Source organism: Chrysemys picta, chromosome 12, assembly GCF_011386835.1.
Source record: "Chrysemys picta bellii isolate R12L10 chromosome 12, ASM1138683v2, whole genome shotgun sequence".
Classification (NCBI taxonomy): Eukaryota; Metazoa; Chordata; order Testudines; family Emydidae; genus Chrysemys; species Chrysemys picta.
The window spans coordinates 10,545,514-10,563,371 of NC_088802.1; the positions used below are offsets into that span (position 1 = coordinate 10,545,514).

Below are 17,858 nucleotides of genomic sequence, written 5' to 3' on the forward strand. Positions count from 1 at the left end.
TTTGAGCTAAAGTTACAATTTTTCTCACAGTCCAAGCATTTAAAAGGTCTCTCTCCTGTGTGGATTCTCTGATGTCTAATAAATTGTGAGCTTAGTATGAAACCTTTCCCACAGTCCAAGAACTTATGAGGTCCCTCTCCTGTGTGAAGTGTCTGATGGGTAAGAAGTGCTGATCTCTCTGTGAAACCTTTCCCACAGTCCAAACACTTATGGGTTCTCTCTCGTGTGTTTATTTTCTGATGCTTATTAAGGGCAGTAAACGATCTAAACTCCTACACGCCACAGGGGGCTTCAACAAGGGTACTCTTAACTCACCCAGCAATATTGTTAATCTATCCAAACACACACTTAACCCGGCAGAAGAGTCTGTCCTATCTCAGGGACTCTCTTTCTGCCCCACCACCCACCCGCACATGATACAATTCTGTGGTGATCTGGAAGCCTACTTTTGTCAACTCAAGGAATATTTTCAACACGCCATTGAGCAGCGCACTCACCCAAAGGAACCCTCCTATCAACACTACAAGAAGAAGAATTCTGCGTGGACTCCTTCTGACGGTCGAAATGACAGACTGGACTTCTACACGGAGTGCTTCTGCAGAGGTGCACAGGCTCAGATTGTGAACAAACAGCATCACTTGCCCCATAACCACAACCGCACAGAACGCAACGCCTTCCACAGCCTCAGAAACAAGCCTGACATTCTAATCAAAGGGGCTGACAAAGGAGGTGCTGTAGTCATCATGAACAGGTTGGATTATGAACAGGAGGCTGCCAGGCAACTCTCCAACACCACATTCTAGAGGCCACTATCCTCAGATCCCACTGAGACATACCAAAAGAAACTACACCAACTGCTCAAGAAACTCCCTGCTATAGCACGGGAGCAAATCTACGCAGACACACCCCTAGAGCCCTGACCAGGGGTATTCTATCTGCTACCCAAGATCCATAAACCTGGAAATCCTGGACGCCCCATCATCTCAGGCATTGGCACTCTTACAGCAGGATTATCTGGCTACGTGGACTCTCTTCTCAGACCCTACGCTACCAGCACTCCTAGCTATCTTCGAGACACCACTGACTTCCTGAGGAAACCACAATGCATTGGTGATCTTCCTGAAAACACCATCCTGGCCACCATGGATGTAGAAGCTCCCTACACAAATATTACACACGAGGATGGGCTACAAGCTGTCAGGAACAGTATCCCTGATGAGGCCGCAGCACACCTGGTGGCTGAGCTTTGTGACTTTGTCCTCACCCACAACCATTTCAGATTTGGGGACCTTCAAGTCAGCGGGTATCCACATGGCCCCACAGCATGCCAACATTTGATGGCCAACTTAGAACAACACTTCCTCGTCTCTCGTCCCTTAGTGCCCCCTCCTCTACTTGCGCTACATTGATGACATCTTCATCATATGGACCCATGGGAAGGAGGCCCTTGAAGAATTCCACCAGGATTTCAACAATTTCCACCCCACCATCCACCTCAGCCTGGACCACTCCACACAAGAGATCCTGGACACCACAGCAAATAAGTGATGGTCACATAAACACCTCCCTATACCGGAAACCTACTGACCGCAAAGTTTACCTACCTGCCTCCAGCTTCCCTCCAGACCTTGGGAGACAGGCCAGTCCTCCCTTACAGACAGCCCCCAATCTAAAGCAAATACTCACCAGCAACTACACACCACACCACAGAAACACTAACCCAGGAACCAATCCCTGCAATAAACCCCGTTGCCAACTCTGTCCCCATATCTACTCTAGCGTCACCATCACAGGACCCAACCATATCAGCCACACTATCAGGGGCACATTCAGGTGCACATCTACTAACGTAATATATGTCATCATGTGCCAGCAATGCCCCTCTGCCATGTACATTGGCCAAACCGGACAGTCTTTACGTAAAAGAATAAATGGACACAAATCAGGATTGGTAACATACAAAAGCCAGTAGGAGAACACTTCAATCTCCCTGGACATTCAATAACAGATTTAAAGGTTGCCATCCTTCAACCAAAAAACTTCAAAAACAGACTTCAGACAGAAACTGCAGAGCTACAATTCATTTGCAAACTTAAAACCATCAATGTGGGCCTCAATAGGGACTGGGAGTGGCTGGCTCACTACAAAAGCAATTTTCCCCTCTCTTGCTATTGACCCTTCCTCATCAGTCATTGGGAGTGGACCACATCCACCCTGATTGAATTGGCCTTGTCAACACTGGTTCTCCACTTATAAGGTAACTCCCTTCTCCTCATGGGCCAGTATATTTATGCCTCTATCTGTAATTTTCACTGCATGCATCTGAAGAAGTGGGTTTTTTTACCCACGAAAGCTTATGCTGAAATAAATCTGTTAATGCCCCCGGACTCCTCCTTTTCTTATTAAGGGCTGATTTCCAATGGAAACCATTCCTGCAGTCCAGGCATTTATAGGGTCTCTCTTCTGTGTGCATTCTTCAATGATTATTAAGATTTCTGCTGTTACTGAAGCTTTTCCCACATCCCAAGCATTAATAAAGTCCCTGTCCAGTTTGGCTTGCCTGATGTGTAACAAGGCCTGATCTGAGTCAATTACATGCAAGCTCCTTAATCCTTTCTTGTCATGTGTCACAGAAGTTTAGATCCTGTATGGATTCTCCCATGTTTAATGAGGTGTGATCTCTGTCTGAAAATTTTGCCACAGTTCAAGTGCTTATTGGGGTCTCTCTCCTGTGTGGATTCTCTGATGTTTAACCTAGGCTGATCTCCATGTGAAACTTTTCCCACAGTCCAAGCACTTGTGGGATCTCTCTCCTGTGTGTAATGCCTGATGACAAACAAGGTCTGACCTTCTTATGAAACTTTTCCCACAGTCCAAGCACTTGTGGGGTCTCTCTGCTATGTGGATTGCCTGATGTTGAACAAGGTGTGACCTCTTTATGAAACTTTTCCCACAGTCCACACACTTATGTGGTCTCTCTCCTGTGTGGCTTTTCTTAAGTGACTTTTGTGCTGACTTTGAACTGAAACATTTCCCGCACTTGAGGCATTGAATGGGCTTTTCTCCAATGTGGCTTCTCCCATGGTTATTAAGATCTGTGCGCTTTTCCCACAGTCCAAGCATTGAAGGGGTTTCTCTCCAGTATGGATTGTCTGATGTGTCAACAAGCTGTGATCTCACAATGAATCCTTTCCCGCACTGAAGGTAGTGCCACGGTGTCTCTTCCTTGGGATTTGTCTGCTGCGTTCTGGGATCCTAGTCACCTCCCCCACCGCTAACAGATTCATCCACTTTCTTCCCTAGGTGGTTTCCCAGAAGCCTCTCTCACCTGTGCCAATGTCCCCAGGCTTCTGCCTGCTCCAAGCACTGGGAAAAATTCCCTTCAGCTCTTCCCACAAAGGTCCCTGTGGTTCCACTTCCCCAGGAACTTCCTCATGTTGATTCCCCTCCTAGTTCTCACTCCCTCACTCAGCACCTGCTGGGAGAGAGAAACAATCCAGACAGGAGTCATTGTGCTGGGGAGAAAGAGGAATAGCACAAAGGGAAAACCCAAAACAAAGACAGACCAATTGCATTCTGCCTCCAGATCCCACCCAAACACTCACAGGGAAGGAAAGCTGGGAAGAAAACTCCTGCAGATAAGAGGCTGGGTGGAATGGAGTGAGTGATATCAGCTGACTACAGCCCTGTCCTGGCTGAGATGAGGAAGAACTGAGGGCGCTTACTCACACCATATTTTGGGATTCTCAACTTCTTCCTTCATTCCCCAGATGGTTCCTATGTCATTCCTCACCTGTACGGGTGCATCTCGGAAGCTTTCTTTCCTTGCAGACCTGGAGATCGGGCACCCATGGCTCTTCCCCTCATTCCAGCCGGGCGATGAGCTTCGGTTTCGGAATGGCAAATCCTGTGCAGAGGGTCGAATTAGACCAGATCAGGGTGCATGGAGCATTGGTGGAGTATTTGTCACAAAGGACATTCCGTGAGTGGAACCTTACCCTGCGCTCTGCTGGAGCAACGTGGAATCCAAGAGGACGGGAACATGGTCACTGAGTCCCTTGCGCAGAGGAAGTTGTCTGGGGAGGTGAGTTGAATTATTACTACACCCTCACTAGGCGTTCCCAGGATCTGTGCGCTCTGGGGGCCTTGCTGACTCACACACAGCTCTGCACTTAAACCCTTGCCTCTTTCTAAACCTGCAGAGCCCAGGGCCCTCCCCGTGGCTGGAGCTATTCCCAATGAGGGAGGTGAACAGGGATTGTGTGTGCAGCCGAGAAACGACACAGACAGGACAATGCTGGATTTATGCCCCTTTGAAAGCTGGAGGGGTGGGTATGGTTTAACTTGTCCATTGGGTTTTGACACCGATGTCCCACTGGAGAGGGCACAGAGATGCAAGTATTTCTCACATGGCAGCTCTGCATTATGGAACCCATTCCCCTCTGATCTAACTGACTGGGGAAGAACCTGACCAGAGTCTGACACGCAGGTTCCACGGCTTCTAATAACTGAGGGGACGGGAATCCCTTACCCAGCAAGGTCACCGTCTTGTTGTTCTCCTGCATGACGTCCCTGTAGAGGGCTCTCTGAGCGGGGTCCAGCAGAGCCCCCTGCCCCTGGGTGAAATACACAGCCATCTCCTCAAAGGTCACCGGCATCTGAAAAACCAAGAGTCCCTCACTCAGCACCTGCTGACCCAGATACAATCCCACTCATCATGGGAAAGGAAAAAAAAAAAGAAGCTCTGGGAGGGTCAGAGTAGCAGAATCCCACCCCCACCCTGCTCAGAGCAGCCAGGAGGCTTCAGGGTGGGGAGAAGTTGAGTGCTCCTGTCCCCCGAGCACAAGGAGCAGGGCAGGGACTTCTCATTTCCCACACGCCTGCCAGCCACATGCTGATATGAGAAGCCAAGCTCTGAGTCGGGGACAGGGACAGGAATCCCAACAGCTTCTCTTCTTATTTCACAGCAGCCTCAGGCTAGTGGGGTCAGGCTCCAGCACTGGGAGTCTGGAAAATGTTCCCAGCCCTGCCGAGGGGGGTTATATCATGTTTGAGAAATGGGAGAATGTCCCCTCTCGCCTCCCCCGCCACCAATGGGCCTACTCAGAAAATCAGCAGGTTTATCACACCCTGTCTCCTCCCTGCCTCTCCCTCCCCCTGCCCAGCACCTCCCTGAAAATCGCCTACCTGAGTTGGCTCCATCACAGCCATTCCCTTTTCCCGTCTCCTGGAAGACGGAACGATCTGGAGCAAAACATGGATGTGATTCCTCAGCCTGTTGGGGCGATGTGGGAGGTTACAGAAGGGGCTTCAGTCCATGTCACCCCCAGATTCCTGTGGAAGAAACTGAGTCTTCACTCTTGTGTTTGTTAGCAGCAAGTCAGAGGCAGTTTATTTCAAGCAATTGCAGGGGGAGCCTACGGACAGGGGGTTCCCCTTCCTTAGGCAGGTCTCCAAAGTACAACAGTTTAAAGCACATATGTATAGGTTCCCCTCAGTATATCAACGGATACAGCTGAATCTTGTTTATACATTTTCCTTCCCATTATCTTAGTCAGCAGTCCATTCTCCTCTTCAAGCAAGGTTAGAAAACAGCTTCCCATGTAGTTTTCCCATCCGCCTGACACAATCCCCGCTTCTACAAATCTCGAGATGTTAAGGTTAGCCTGTCTTCTGCTCTGTCTCTTAACAACACTAAGATGGCTGCTGCAAATCCCCTCTTCCGTTTTCACACTTCCACATCCCCCCCAGGCTCTTCAGACCCTTCCAGTAACAGCAACTCTGAGCCAAATGCTAGAAAAAGGGCAGAAACAAAGGGGTCACTTTGGGGGATTGTTCCCCATTTCAGTGTAAACCCCTCCCTTAGCAACAGCAGGAGCCCTCTGGTGGCATCACCTAAAGAATGAGCTGCCCTGGACTCCCCAGGCAGCCCCCAGGGACAGGCAGGCAGAAGCTGGTCCCATTGGCCCATCCGCACTCACCGTCCCCCCCCCCCCCCCGCCCCCCGAGCCAGCAGTGACTCCGGTCTGACTCCGGTGTGGCTGAGATTTGAACCCTGCAGTGAAATCAGATCAGGGCCCCGGGCAGACCCCAAAACTCATGAGACACAGACCCCACCAGCACGGGTGTGTCTGACAATAACACACTGGGAGCTCTGTGTGTGGGTGTCTGGGGGCGGGGGTTGCCTTGTAGCCTCTGTGCCCTGAGGGATTTGTCCCCTGATCACTCCTAAACCTGGCTTGACCAGTTCCAGGAGAAGAAGAGCTTCTCTCCGCCCCTCCCCTCTCGGGTCCCATGGGGCAGAGAAGCTGCCTTGGCATCTCTCCCCCTTCCCCCGCCAGCCTCCCCACATCCCCCCTTCCGTCGCAGTTCCCCACACTCACATCTTCCGCCATTCCAGCCTCGCTCCCCTCAGCCCCACAATCCCCCCGAACTCCCTGCATTGCCCCATCTTCCCTTCAGTGCACCCTCGCCCCCATCCCAGCCTGCCCCCCCTCAGCCCCAGCACCCGCCTTCTGCGCCCCGCCCACCTCTTTATCCTCCTCCCCCTGCAGCCGGTATGTGACAGGGGTGTGGGAGGGTCTCTCTTACCTTCCCTCCGAGCAGGGCCTGCCCTTGGGCAGGGGCTGGCCGGGAAGGTGCCCTGGCCAGACTGGGGGCTCTGCCCTGGGAGAGGCTCCTGGGGATTCTGAGGGGGGCAGTCAGGGCATGGGAAATGGGAGGGGGTGGATAGGGGGCAGGGCCAGGCTGTTTGGGGAGGCACAGCCTTCCCTACCTGGCCCTCCATACAATTTTACAACCCCGATATGGCCGTCGGGCCAAAAAATTTGCTCACCCCTGTGCTAAGTCCTTTAAGTTACTTTCACCCCTGACCATTGGGAAGGAAACAGACGCATGAGGGGAAGGCTGGCAGCAGAACCTCAAGTCTCCCATGCCAGGGGGAGTTCAGGATTTAGCCAAAACCAAAGTCAGTGGAGTTGAGGATGTCAGCTGGTTCCTCTTTTCTGGTTTGCCCTGCTTAGCTTCCCTTTCAGGCTCAGGATAATGAAAGCCCAATGGTGCCATGCTGGGTCCCAGGAGACAGTGGGTGTGAGACATAGCCCAGGGTACAATCTGGACTGCTGAACTGCTTAATTCTCCATCCCAGGACATGTTTTACACTGTTTCCCAGGGTGAATAAAAATCAATGATTTTTTTTTTAAATCAAGAAAATCAGATTTTTGTTATTTAAATTGGATTTTTTTTATTGGTTTTTGAGGAAATTTTTATCTAAAGATAGTTTTAATTAAGATACATTATAGCTCAATGATCTCTCATCATGGAATAGGGATTATACATTCCAATTCTATAGTATGAGACAATATAGTCATGTCATGTTTAAGAAAAGTTTTGTAAATGAGTTCCTATATTCATGCATTAAGGATCCAGTCTTATGGGGTTCCAGAGGCTTCTGTATAGATTACTTAGGTTAATCTTTCTATCTACCCAATGGGACTCAGTGCTCAGTCTAGAAGATACCATCAGAGATGCTTAGTTTTCCAGTTCTCAAACTGTGGCTTTGTGTCTCCAAAGGTAACATACTTGTTAACTGTAAAAAGGTTTTAAATTAAATTAATATTTGGAGGTGAGAAATAACAGACCTCACCTCTATTGTCCCTCTGCAACTTTGTGTACACAGAGTCAATCCCTTACCTCAGAATACTGAACATTTTTGTTTTAGTTAAATAAAACAATTTAAATGTCTGTCTGGTGATGTTCTCCTCCTAATACAGCATGGCAAGAAAATCCTCCAACTATTAATGATTAACCTCTTGAATTGGAGATAGTTCACTCCTAATGACTTCATAAATATCTGCTTCAATTACCTTTGGTAATGAAATAACCAAACAAATATTCATTGTCTGATATAGCTGTAAAACTCATCTGAAAAGTTTTCAAAATAAATCACTGTTTAAAAATGTACAGTGTGGACCTTCTAAAAATGAAACCTACATAGAATCATAGAATATCAGGGTTGGAAGGGACCTCAGGAGGTCATCTAGTCCAACCCCCTCCTCAAAGCTCTATCTCTGCGTTGTGAAGAATATGTATTAAAGGTTATAACAACCAACAAGAATACATTTTTATGTAGAAACCCATGATTAAATCGAGTCTTCCTGACTAGTGATTTAAATCAAATCCACCCTGCTGCTTCCCTGTGTGAACAACAAACCCCTCCACGCTCTGCTCACACACAGCCACCAGCCTTCAAAGTCACTCCTGGCTGCACTGCACTGAGTGCGACCAGCCAGACACTCAGGAATGTACCAATCGACACAGCAACATCAGCCAGTTCTCTATTCCCAGCCTTGCACCCCGGGAATGTGCATCTTGGACTGCTCAGTCTGTTCACTGTGATGGACAAACTCAGTAATTAGTGGGTCGCCCCCACAAAGGGGCCGGATTAGGCCACAGCCTTGTTCTCCCCAGTCAAATCCTCCAAATACTTCCCTGAAAACACACAGGTCCAGACAAAACACTAAAACCAGTTTATTAACTGGAGCAAGGAGGTTTTCAGGGATTACAAGGGAGAAAGATGTAAAAGGTCAGAATGGGTTAAAACTATAAAATTAAAACATGCATTTTAAATCCTAAATTTTACCAAACTAAGGAAGATGTGAAGAAAACAGGATTTCCCACCCCACCCACTCTTGCAGGCAGTTCGCAGCTCTTAGTACCCAGCCTGGATTTCCTTCCAGCCTTGATCCACCCTCCGCACTCCAAGGCTCCTGTTGCCTTTCAAGCCATCTTGTTGCCTTCTGTAAAGATGGGAATGGAGAGGTAAAAATGGAGGCAATTCTCCCTTGTGCTTTTGTACCACTCTCCTCTTTGAGGTTCGCCCCCCACCCGGGGAGCAGCCGACAATCAGTCTGTGGCCTAAGTGAGCGTCCAGCTGTCCTTCCGGTGAATTGTAACTGTCTTGTTCACAGCTCCACAGCTGGAGAATGGCGAGCTAAGCAATTAATGGCCACTTAGCACCTAGCTGGTGTGCAGGCGCCATTGACTATGGGGAGCTCATCTGTTGGTGTTTTCCAGCTTTTCAGCATGTAACAAACATACAGCAAACTCTCAGAGCTCCATGGACAGTGCTGATAGACATATTTTAATGGGACAATAATATTCAGCAGGCGATGACCTTCCCTATGATACCTCACAAGACATACTTTGGAGAAGAATTATCATTTTGTAAACGTGGTGCCCATAAGAGTGTAGACCAGAGGTTCTCAAATGCATTTCATCAGCCCCCCCCCCACCACTTCTTTGTGTCTTTGGTCATTTACACTCCAACCCTCAAAAGCACATATATCACCACCCAGCTCTAATGGCAGAGTGGTTGCTGGCGATGTGCACAGCTTTGAAGGACTCCAATAGCAGCACAGAAGTTAGGGTGGCCACGTGAAAAGTGATATTCCTCCATATAGCTGTTCACAGCAGACTTATCACCCCATTGCCACCCCGACTTCTGTGCTGCTGCTCCAGCTGGGTTTGAGAACCTGAGCATTTATCCCCATCTCCCAGATAGGCCTGTTCCTTCCTCATGAGCCAAGGCCAACTGGGGCCAACAGCCAGTGCTCTTTAAAAAAACAAACAAACAGCCCACACTGATCACGCCTCCCTTGACACATTCCTGTGCCTCTACTGTGCCTCTACTGGGAGGCTCTGCCCACAGTTTGAGAATTGCTAGTGTAGAGAGTCACCGTGGGGATTGGTAGCCAAGATGGCAACACCTGCTCCTTTCCGTCTCTGGGATCCCCAGAGAAAATGTCCGAGCAGGAGAGCGGAACAGATCCGATTAACATTAACCTTGTAAAACACATTTTGGCGATTTCAGCTATAAACATTCCCTCCTTCAGCCCCTACCCCCAGCGAATTCAATGAGACTGAGCTAGAATAGGGCAGGTGGTATGGGCGACGGGTATAATCGCTGAATTATTGATCCCTAATTTAACAGAATACAGGAACCCTTTGGATAGCTAAACATAGATTACTACAGTTACCCCTCTTAGAATCATAGAATATCAGAGTTGGAAGGGACCTCAGGAGGTCATCTACTCCAACCCCCTGCTTAAAGCAGGACCAATCCCCAACTAAATCATCCCAGACAGGGCTTTGTCAAGCTTGACCTTAAAAACCTTTAAGGAAGGAAATTAACCTCCCTAGGTAACCCATTCCAGTGCTTCACCACCCTCCTAGTGAAAAAGTTTTTCTTAATATCCAACCTAAACCTACCCACTGCAACTTGAGACCATTACTCCTTGTTCTGTCATCTGGTACCACTGAGAACAGTCTAGATCCACCCTCTTTGGAACCCCCTTTCAGGTAGTTGAAAGCAGCTACCAAATCCCCCGCTCTTTCTTCTCTCCTATAGACTAAACAATCCCCGTTCTCTCAGCCTCTCCTCATAAGTCATGTGCTCCAGCCCCCTAATAATTTTTGTTGCCCTCCGCTGGACTCTTTCCAATTTTTCTACATCCTTCTTGTAGTGTGGGGCCCAAAACAGGACACAATACTCCAGATGAGGCCTCACCAATGTTGAATAGAGGGGAACGATAACGTCCCTCGATCTGCTGGCAATGCCCCTACTTATACAGCCCAAAATCCCATTAGCCTTCTTGGCAACAAGGGAACACTGTTGACTCATATCCAGTTTCTCATCCACTGTAACCCCTAGGTTCTTTTCTGCAGAACTCCTGCCTAGCCATTCGGTCCCTAGTCTCTAGCAGTGAATGGGACTCTTCTGTCCTAAGTGCAGGACTCTGCACTTGTCCTTGTTGAATGTCATCAGATTTATTTTGGTCCAATCCTCTAATTTGTCTACGTCCCTCTGTATCCTATCCCTACCCTCCAGCGTATCTGGTAGTGATCAATGGCTCCATGTCTAGCTGGCAGGCGGTATCAAGCAGAGTGCCCCAAGGGTCGGTCCTGGGGCCGGTTTTGTTCAGTATCTTCATTAATGATCTGGAGGATGTTTAGTGTCATCTGCAAACTTGCTGAAGGTGCAATCCACACCATCCTCCAGATCATTAATGAAGATACTGAACAAAACTGCTCGATACCGGCTGCCAACTAGACATGGAACCATTGATCACTACGCGTTGAGCCCGACAATCTAGCCAGCTTTCTATCCACTTTATGGTCCACTCATCCAGCCCATACATTTTTAACTTGCTGGCAAGAATACTGCAGGAGATCATATCAAAAGCTTTGCTAAAGTCAAGGAATAACACATCCACTGCTTTCCCCTCAATCCATAGGGCCAGTTATCTCGTCATAGAAGGCAATTACGTTACTCAGACTTGACTTGACCTCTTCTTCCAAGTCTTCAAAAATACACATTTACAGTTCAAACTCTAGCTTATCTAAGGTGGACAAACTTTTAAAATCTCTCTCTAAAAGTTGAATCTGAGTCAATTACATGCAAGTTGCTTAACCCTTTCTTGCCATGTGTCACAGAAGTTTACATCTTGTGTGGATTCTTCAATGTTTAATGAGGTCTGACCTCCGTATGAAACTTTTCCTAGTCCAAGCACCTGTGGAGTCTCTTCTGTGTGGACTGCCTGATGTTGAACAAGGTGTGACATCTGTATGAAACTTTTCCCACAGTGCAAGCACTTATAGGATCTCTCTCCTGTGTGGATTGCTTGATGTTGAACAAGGTGTGACATCTGTATGAAACTTTTCCCACAGTCCAAGCACTTGTGCAGTCTGGCTCCTGTGTGGATTGCCTGATGTTGAACAAGGTGTGACCTCTGTATGAAACATTTTCCACAGTCCAAGCACATGTGGGGTCTCACTCCTGTGTGGATTGCCTGATGTTGAACAAGGTGTGACCTCTGTATGAAACTTTTCCCACAGTCCAAGCACTTGTGAGGTCTCTCTCCTGTGTGTAATGCCTGATGTTTAACAAGGTCTGACCTTTGTATGAAACTTTTCCCACAGTCCAAGCACTTGTGGGGTCTCTCTCCTGTGTGGATTGCCTGATGTTGAACAAGGCATGACCTTCTTATGAAACTTTTCCCACAGTCCAAGCACTTGTGGGGTCTCTGTCCTGTATGGATTGCCTGATGTTCAACAAGGTTTGACTTTCTTCTGAAACTTTTCCCACACTCCAAGCACTTGTGAGGTCTTTCTCCTGTGTGGATTGCCTGATGTTGAATAAGGTTTGACCTCTCTATGAAACTTTTCCCAAACTCCAAGCACTTGTGGGGTCTCTCTTCTGTGTGGAGTGCCTGATGTTGAACAAGGTCTGACCCTTGTATGAAACTTTTCCCACAGTCCAAGCACCAGTGGGGTCTCTCTCCTGTGTGGAGTGCCTGATGTTGAATAAGGTGTGACCTTCTTATGAAACTTTTCCCACAGTCCAAGCACTTGTGCGGTCTCTCTCCTGTGTGGATTGCCTGATGTTGAACAAGGTGTGACCTCTGTATGAAAATTTTCCCACAGTCCAAGCACTTGTGGGGTCTTTCTCCTGTGTGTAATGCCTGATGTTTGACAAGATCTGACCTTTTCATGAACCTTTTCCCACAGTCCAAGCACTTGTGGGGTCTTTCTCCTGTGTGGATTGTCTGATGATAAAGAAGGTGTGACCTTCTTATGAAACTTTTCCCACAGTCCAAGCACTTGTGGGGTCTCTCTCCTGTGTGGATTGCCTGATGTTCAACAAGGGTTGACTTTCTTCTGAAACTTTTCCCACACTCAAAGCACTTGTGGGGTCTCTCTCCTGTGTGGATTGTCTGATGTTGAACAAGGTCTGCCCTTTGTATGAAACTTTTCCCACAGTCCAAGCACTTGTGGGGTCTTTCTCCTGTGTGTAATGCCTGATGTTTAACAAGGTCTGACCTTTTCATGAAACTTTTCCCACAGTTCAAGCACTTGTGGGGTCTCTCTCCGGTGTGGATTGCCTGATGATAAACAAGGTGTGACCTTCTTATGAAACTTTTCCCACAGTCCAAGCACTTGTGGGGTCTCTCTCCTGTGTGGATTGCCTGATGTTCAACAAGGTTTGACTTTCTTATGAAACTCTTCCCACAGTCCAAGCACTTGTGGGGTCTTTCTCCTCTGTGGATTGCCTGATGTTTAACAAGGTTTGACCTCTCTGTGAAACTTTTCCCACAGTCCAAGCACGTGTGGGGTTTCTCTCCCATGTGGATTGCCTGATGTTTAACAAGATCTGACCTCTGTATGAAACTTTTCCCACAATCCAAGCATTTATGGGGCTTCTCCCCTGTGTGGCTTAACTGATGTCTAATTATTTGTGTCTTCGAAATGAAACATTTCCCGCACTCGAGGGATTGAGAGGGTTTCTCTCCAGTGTGGCTTCTCCCATGGTTATTAAGATCTGAGAGCTTATTGAAGCTTTCCCCATGGTCCAAGCATCGAAGGGGTTTCTCTTCAGTATGGTTTGTCTGATCTGTCACAAGCTGTGATCTCACAGTGAATTCTTTCCCACACTGAAGGTAGTGCCAGGTTGTCTTTTCCTTGGGGTTTGTCTGCTGCGCTCTGGTATCCTCGTCTCCTCCCCCACCATTAATAGATTCATCCACTTTCTTCCCTGGGTGGTTTCCCAGAAGCCTCTCTGACCTGTGCCAACTTCCCCAGGCTTCCGCCTGCTCTAAGTACTGGGAAAAATTCCCTTCAGCTCTTCCCACAAAGGTCCCCTGCGGTTCCGCTTCCCCGGGAACTTCCTCATGATGATTCCCCTCCTCATTCTCACTCCCTCGCTCAGCACCTGCTGGGAGAGACACAATCCGGACAGGAGTCATTGTGCTGGGGAGAAAGAGGAATAGCACAGAGGGAAAACCCAACACAAAGACTGAGCAATTGGACTCCGCCTCCACATCCCACCCAAACACTCACAGGGAAGGAAAGCTGGGAAGCAAATTCCTGCAGATAAGAGGCTGGGTGGAATGGCGTGAGCTATATCTGATGACTGCAGCCCTGTCCTGGCTGAGATGAGGAAGAACTGAGGGCGCTTACTCACACCATATTTTGGGATTCTCAACTTTTTCCTTCATTCCCCAAATGGTTTGTGTGTCAATCCTCACCTGCCCAGGTGCTTCTCGGAAGCCTTCTTTCCTTGCAGGCCTGGAGATCGGGTACCCACGGCTCTTCCCCTCGTTCCAGCCAGGCAATCAGCTCAGGTTTGGGAATGGGAAATCCTGTGCAGAGGGTGGAATCAGACCAGATCAGGGTACGTGGAGCATTGGTGGAGTATTTGTCAGAAAGGACATGCCGTGAATGGAACCTGTCCCTGCGCTCTGCTGCAGGAATGTGGAATCCAAGAGGATGGGAACAGAGTCACTGAGCCCCCTTGCACAGCGGAATTTGTCTGTGGAGGTGAGTTGAATTATTACTACACTGTCACTAGGTGTTCCCAGGATCTGTGATCTCTGGGGGCATTGCTGACTCACACACAGCTCTGGACTTAAACCCCTGCCTCCTTCTAAACCTGGAGAACCCAGAGCCCTCCCCATGGCTGGAGCTAGTCCCAAAGAGGGAGGTGAACAGGGATTGTATGTGCAGCCAAGAAACAACACAGACAGGACAGTGCTCGATTTACGTCACTTTGAAAGCTGGAGGGGTGGGGATGGTTTAGCTTGAACATTGGGTATTGACACCCATGCCCAATGGAGAAGGCACAGAGGTGCAAATCTCTCTCACACGGCAGCTGTGCATTACGGAACTCACTCGCCTCTGATCTAACTGACATGGGAAGAACATGAGCAGATTCAGACACGCAGACCCCATGGCTTCTAGTATCTGAGGGGACGGGAATCCCTTACCCAGTGAGGTCACCATCTCATAGTTCTCCTGCATGACGTCCCTGTAGAGGGCTCTCTGAGCGGGGTCCAGCAGAGCCCCCTGCCCCTGGGTGAAATACACAGCCACCTCCTCGAAGGTCACCGGCATCTGGAACAGCAAAAGTCCCCCACCCATTACCTGCTGGGGCTCCAGCCACAATCCCACTAGTCACGCGGGAGGAAGGATAAAGAAATGGAAGCTCTGGGAGCGCCAGAGTAGCAGAATCCCACCCCCACCCTGCTCAGAGCAGCCAGGAGGCTTCAGGGGGTGAGAAGAAGGTGAGAGATCCTTGTCCTCCCCAGGACACAGAGCAGGGCAGTATATTCTCATTTCTCACACACCTGCAGACACAGGCTGATATGGGAAGCAGAGCTCTGAGGTAGAGACAGGGACAGGAATCCCAACAGCTTCCCTTCATAATTCACAGCAGCCTCAGGCTAGTGGGGTCTCACTCCAGCACTGGGAGCCTTGAAAATGTTCTCAGCCCTGTGCAAGGGGTTGTATCCTGTTTGAGAAATGGGGGAATGTCCCATCTCCCCTCCCCCATCACCAATGGACCCACTCAGAAAATCAGCAGGTTTATCACACCCTGTCTCCTCCCTGCCCCTGCCCAGGAGCTCCCTGAAAATCCCCTACCTGAGCTGGTTCCATCACAGACATTTCCCTTCCCTGTCTCCTGGAAGATGGGCCCATCTGGAGCAAAACGTGGACGTGATTCCTCAGCCTGTCAGGGCGAGAGGGGCGATGGGGGAGGTTACAGAAGGGGCTTCAGTCCATGTCACACCCCGATTCCCCCCCAGACTCTTCAGACCCTCCCAGTAACAGTATCTCTGAGCCAAATGCTAGAAAAAAAGTAGAACTAAAGGGGCCACTTTGGGGGATTTTCCCACACTGCCGTGTAAACTCCTCTCCCTTAGGAGCAGCAGGAGCCCTCTGGTGGCATCACCTAAAGAATGAGCTGCCCTGGACTCCCCCAGCAGCCCCCAGGGACAGGCAGGCAGAGGCTGATCCCATTGGCCCATCCACACTCCCTGCCTGCCCAAAGCAGCAGTGACTCCGGTGTGGCTGAGATGTGAATCCTGCCCAGAAATCAGACCAGGGCCCTGGGCGACCCCAAAACTCAGGAGACACAGACCCCACCAGCACGGGTGTGTCTGACAGTAACACCCTGGGAGCAGGGTGTGGGTGTGGGGGGATGGGTTTTGCCTCAGTTCCCCGCCAGTCTCCCCACACCCCTACTTCCCTCGCAGTGCCCCCTACTCACATCTTCCCCCATTCCAGCCTCGCTCCCCTCAGCCCCACAATCCCACCGCATCGCCCCATCTTCCCTTCAGTGCGCCCCCGCCCCCATCTCGGCCTGCCCCCCGCATTCCCCAGCACCCGCCTCCTGCCCCCACCCCGCTCCCCCCGCCCCTCTTTATCCTCTTCCCCCTGCAGCCCGGGTGTGCCGGGCGGGTTTCTCTCACCTTCCCTCCGAGCGGGGCCCCCTGGGGCAGGGGCCGGGCCGGGAAGGGGCCTGGCCGGGCTGGGGGCTCTGCCCTGGGAGAGGCTCCTGGGGAGCAGCGGGAAGGGCCCTGCTGGAGATTCCCCTCTCCCGGCTGCAGCCAGGGCTCCGGGCTCCCAGCACCAGCCGCCGGGGCTCGGGGATCTCGCCAGGAGCCTGGAGCCAGAGTCACCGCAGCGGCTGCGAGTCACTTCCTGCTGCCGGGCCTGAGCCCAGCGATCGCTCCCCCCAGAGCCGCCTCCCAGCTGCTCCTGGGTCCTAGCGATCAACCCACCGCTCTGCAGCATCTCTGTGTCCGGCTCCTGTTCCACTCACAGGCTCTACGGTCAGAAGGGCGCATCATGAGCATCTAGCCCAGGGATTCTCACGACCAAATTTGGTGGCCTCAGAGTGTGGCCAGCAACTCTCACTGGTGGCCGCTCTGACACTTTCCCTATAATCCTAACTAACTTTACGGGAAACCAATAAGTCTGCTGATTATCTAGAGGTCCTTATCAGCCTAGATTGAGCATGTTTCCTAGAAGTAAAATAGGGAATAAACAAAAAAGTTTTCAGTCGGATTGGTATGAAAAGTACAGGTGATTAGAATATAACACCTCAAAGGACGCAGCATTTTGCTTTTACTGCCGTTTCTTCTCCTCTAATGATGCAGCAAACAAAGGTCACACTGATCCAGCATTTATTGATAAGGGATTCAGAAACTGGCTAACGAATGTTTTAAAAACCACCAACTGTCAAAATCTCATGTGTTGAGCTGTTCTTCATGGTCAAGTTTTAATGAAGGGAAAGCTATTGATGTATTGTTGGATGAGGGCAAGCAGGCTTATCTGTCTAAACAAGAAGAATGGTGCCATAACCGAAGTGTAATGGAGTGACTGATTGACATTGTTCTGTGTTTGGCGAAAGGCGGGAGACCATTCAGGGGTCACAATGAAAAAGCTGACAGTTTTGAGAAAGGTTTATTTCTAAATCTTGTCAATATGCTCCAAAAACATGATCCCGTAATGGCAAAGCATGTGCAACAATCTCCTCGAAACGCTACCTATCTGAGTAATCGCATCCAAAATGATTTAATTGTGGTCTTGCACAACGTTGTGCAACAAAAGATTGTGTCTTCACTATATGAAAAAATGGTCTCAATAATTGCTGACAACACTACTGACTGTGGACACCATGAACAGATGTCCGTTGTGGTGCGGTATTTTGACAATGAAAAACATAGTCCAGTTGAACATTTTGTGTCTGTTCAGAGACCATTAACAGTTCATGCTCAGTCTATTTTTGACCAGTTAAATGACGCCCTTGGCATTCTTAAAATTGACTGGTCATCAGTGATGTCTGTCTGTTTTGATGGTGCATCTACTATGTCTGGATGTACTGCGGGAGTTCAAATGAAATATAAAGAAAGAAACAGTGAAATACTCTATGTACACTGCTATGCGCATTGTTTGAACCTCATCTTAGTAGATGCATGCACTTCAAGTAAACAAAACAGAACTGTCTTTGATTTTTT

The 17,858-nt window shown here is 49.3% G+C and overlaps 3 protein-coding genes across 7 annotated transcripts in view; all 3 read right to left on the reverse strand.

The window, feature by feature from the left end:
- The window catches only part of LOC101952396 (zinc finger protein 850-like), a 58,369-nt gene extending 54,451 nt beyond the window's left edge, over positions 1–3,918 (reverse strand). The window contains exons 1-2 of one of the 3 annotated variants that reach the window (XM_065564317.1): positions 3,794–3,918; positions 3,329–3,478 (exon numbers count right to left, since the gene is read on the reverse strand). The gene's annotated coding sequence lies outside the window, so the exon portion shown is untranslated. The remainder of the gene's footprint in view (positions 1–3,328; positions 3,479–3,793) is intronic. The other 2 variants (XM_065564322.1, XM_065564323.1) reach the window with 2 other exon arrangements.
- The window catches only part of LOC101948742 (zinc finger protein RFP-like), a 1,201,957-nt gene that overhangs the window by 728,324 nt on the left and 455,775 nt on the right, over positions 1–17,858 (reverse strand). The window lies entirely within an intron of this gene.
- Positions 7,218–16,641, reverse strand: LOC122172933 (zinc finger protein 585B-like). Of its 3 annotated transcripts, none has more exons than XM_065564379.1 (5): positions 16,308–16,641; positions 15,478–15,565; positions 14,823–14,949; positions 14,085–14,198; positions 7,218–8,798 (listed from the first exon to the last, which is right to left on the reverse strand). In XM_065564379.1, the coding sequence occupies exons 2-5, from the start codon at positions 15,532–15,534 to the stop codon at positions 8,779–8,781; spliced, it is 318 nt and encodes a 105-aa protein (XP_065420451.1). In that variant the 5' UTR covers positions 15,535–15,565; positions 16,308–16,641; the 3' UTR covers positions 7,218–8,778. The 3 variants fall into 3 exon arrangements, with proteins under 3 accessions (XP_065420451.1, XP_065420449.1, XP_065420450.1); XM_065564377.1 differs by having other exon boundaries at positions 8,506–13,771; positions 16,308–16,591; XM_065564378.1 differs by lacking the exons at positions 14,823–14,949; positions 15,478–15,565; positions 16,308–16,641 and having other exon boundaries at positions 8,506–13,806.